This window comes from Fonticula alba, assembly GCF_000388065.1.
Source record: "Fonticula alba strain ATCC 38817 unplaced genomic scaffold supercont2.2, whole genome shotgun sequence".
NCBI classification, from domain to species: Eukaryota; order Rotosphaerida; family Fonticulaceae; genus Fonticula; species Fonticula alba.
The window spans coordinates 764,746-767,372 of NW_009242972.1; the positions used below are offsets into that span (position 1 = coordinate 764,746).

Genomic DNA, 2,627 nt, shown 5'->3' on the forward strand with positions numbered 1-2,627 from the left:
CTCTCCCTCTCTCTCTCTCTCTCTCTCTCTCGCTCTCTCGCTCGCTCTCCCTCTCTCTCTCTCTCGCTCGCTCTCCCTCCCTCTCTCTCTCTCTCGCTCGCTCTCCCTCTCTCTCTCTCTCTCGCTCGCTCGCTCGCTCTCTCTCTTCCTTCCACTTCCCCACTTCAGCTGATTGTCCCGCGGAATGCCTTCGGCAATGTGGATCTCTTCCGGCCATGCATGCTCCCGATTGGGTGCCTGTGGATCCGCGGTGCGTGGTAAATGCGCTCTTCCGTCCGGCCCTGGAGCAAATTCCTGGGCTTCCAGTCCTGCTGCACTCGCTGATCCTCCCCATCCCCTCCCTTGCATGCAGATGTCTCGGCTGCTCGCATCGCGCGAGACATGGAGGTCGACTTCGTTGAGGCGGTGGTGCGTTGTCTCAGCGCATGATGTCCACACCATCCCCACTGGGTCGATGGGGGAACTAACCATTTGGGGCCCCCTGTGCGGCCTCTCCTCGTCTCGCATCCACAGGTGGACTTCTCTTTCCGTGGCCGGACCTCCTTCCCGGTGACACGCGGGATCATTGTCGCCGAGTCCCACGCCGAGCGCCTGATCGATGTGCGTCTGCCTCCTCCCGCAATCCGACCCGCGCCTCGACCCGCGCTCTGACCCGCGTCTCGCCCTCTTCCCTGCGCCCTTCCAATCCCACGTCAAAGGCCATCATCCAGTCCCGGGCGCGACGTGCTCAGCGCGAGCAGGCCCGCACCGCCACCCAGAGTACCCGCCAGTGGGGAGAATTTCTGCAACGCGTGGTGCAGCTCCACCGGCGAGTTCGTCTGCTCGGCCTTGGCCCGGAGTTTTACACCCTCAACCCGATTGTCATCGGAATGCGGTACAGTCACGTCCAGCCCGATCTGTCCCTGACGGCGGCGGCTCTGGCCGGCGGGCGAGCGGCTCTGGCCGAGCATGCCGGCAACCCGGCCGCCGTGTGGGACCAAGAGGAGGACGCACCGCTGGGCGGTGGCGCCGCCGAGGACGACTGGGGTCTCTTCTGACTGCCGATCCTCGCCTCCTTCCATGTGTAATATACGCGGCTGTTGCCTGCCCGATCTCCTTCGTGCCGATGCCGAACACCCGACTTCGCCCACAACGAGTCACGTGCCCGGGCCGATCGAGGGTCTTTGACCTGGGCACGGGCCGGGGCGCGGAGGACGTCCCCCGCTGGGCCTGGGTCTTGGGCGGCCCTCGAGAATGGCCGCCTGCCCGCCCGGCCCTGGGGCCATCGTCGCCCGACATGGAGAGTCCCAAAAATGCCGGCTCCCGGGCAAGGGGACACGCGCCGGAGGCAATGACCCGCTGTAGGCTGCCAGCCAGGCTACACCTCACTGGGCGTCCAGACGTCCAGCAAGATGGGGCGAAGGGGAGGACCACCCCCTGGAAAGAAGGGGGCCGGGTTGGATAAAGCTCAAGTGCCGGCGGCGACCGGAGATCGCCCCCCCCAGCGCCAAAGGCCAGCATGCACAGAGAAGGTTGAAAGTGAATCGACCCTCCGAGCATCTGCCATCCCCTTCGAGCCTCCGCCGCGCGGGGGGCCAGGCGCCCCGGCTTATGGGGGATGGCACTGCGAAGACAAGTGCGGGTGTCTTTGCGGAGGTGGCGCTTCCCGTCGTTCTGTGACGCCTCCCCAATCCAGAATTAAAGATCAAGCTCTCGAGTATCATCTGCGTGATCACCTGCTCGACAGGGATTCTGGTGATGATGTCCCCCCCCCCCCGCCAACAAGGGGGAATCTGCACGGGCGTGAGTCTGCCCTTCTCAGGCACCTTGAAGGGAGCCTGCGTTGAAAGCGCGCCCACTGTCTGAGTATTCTCACCCAAGAACTCATCCTCCCTCCCCTGTGTCACCCACGCTTGCTCCCCCCTCCCATCCTCGTCCATCCTTCCCATTCCCCTTTCCCACCTACGAACACATCCATGCTCCGCCGCCTCGCCGCCCTCGTGCCTGGGAAGGCCCTGCCACCCGGCACGACTCCCGCCTCTGGCGGGAATGTCTTTTCTCGTTCGGCTCAGTCCGCCCTCACGGCCCTGAAGGAAATGGTCGACGGCAAGGTATGCCTTCTCCCTCCCTCTCTCCCTCCCTCCCTCTCTCTCTCTCCCTCTCTCTCTCTCCCTCTCCCCCTCTCGCTCTCCCTCTCTCGCTCTCCCTCTCTCGCTCTCTCTCCCTCCCTCTCTCCCTGTCTCTCCCTCTCGCCCTTCCTCTTTCTGACATGCACACGCGCCTCATTGCCAGGACACCCACTTGGTGGGCACCGACCAGTATGGCAATGAGTACTACGAGTCGCCGCCGCCAAACCCCCCGGGCCGGCCCCGACGCAAGGTGGTCCCCAAGGGGATGAACCCGCGCGATGTGTACCTCTACGAGTCTGGGTCCCTGCCGGTCCAGTGGCACTCGTGGCTGACGCACCGGCGGGCGGTTCCCCCTACCCTGGAGGAGATCGCCCGCGACGAGCAGCGCCGACTCGATATCCAGGAGCGAGCGCGCCTGATCGACCAGCACTGGCGCGAGGTCAAGGCTCAGGGTACGATCTCTTTGGGCTTGTCCTGCTTCCCGCTCCCCTGTCCTCCTCGCCTGCTGTCCCCCCCCCC

At 65.1% G+C, this 2,627-nt stretch overlaps 2 protein-coding genes across 2 annotated transcripts in view; both read left to right on the forward strand.

Annotated features, from left to right (window-relative positions):
- Positions 1-1,120, forward strand: part of H696_01187 (hypothetical protein) — a gene marked incomplete at its 5' end in the record, with an annotated part of 5,847 nt that extends 4,727 nt beyond the window's left edge. The window contains 4 exons of the mRNA XM_009495072.1: positions 169-250; positions 353-408; positions 514-600; positions 699-1,120. Of these exons, the coding sequence (XP_009493347.1) occupies positions 169-250; positions 353-408; positions 514-600; positions 699-1,037 (564 nt within the window). The 3' untranslated portion in view covers positions 1,038-1,120. The remainder of the gene's footprint in view (positions 1-168; positions 251-352; positions 409-513; positions 601-698) is intronic.
- Positions 1,121-1,955: 835 nt separating this feature from the next.
- The window catches only part of H696_01188 (hypothetical protein), a gene marked incomplete at both ends in the record, with an annotated part of 957 nt that continues 285 nt past the window's right edge, over positions 1,956-2,627 (forward strand). Inside the window, 2 exons of the mRNA XM_009495073.1 lie at positions 1,956-2,090; positions 2,272-2,579. Of these exons, the coding sequence (XP_009493348.1) occupies positions 1,956-2,090; positions 2,272-2,579 (443 nt within the window). The remainder of the gene's footprint in view (positions 2,091-2,271; positions 2,580-2,627) is intronic.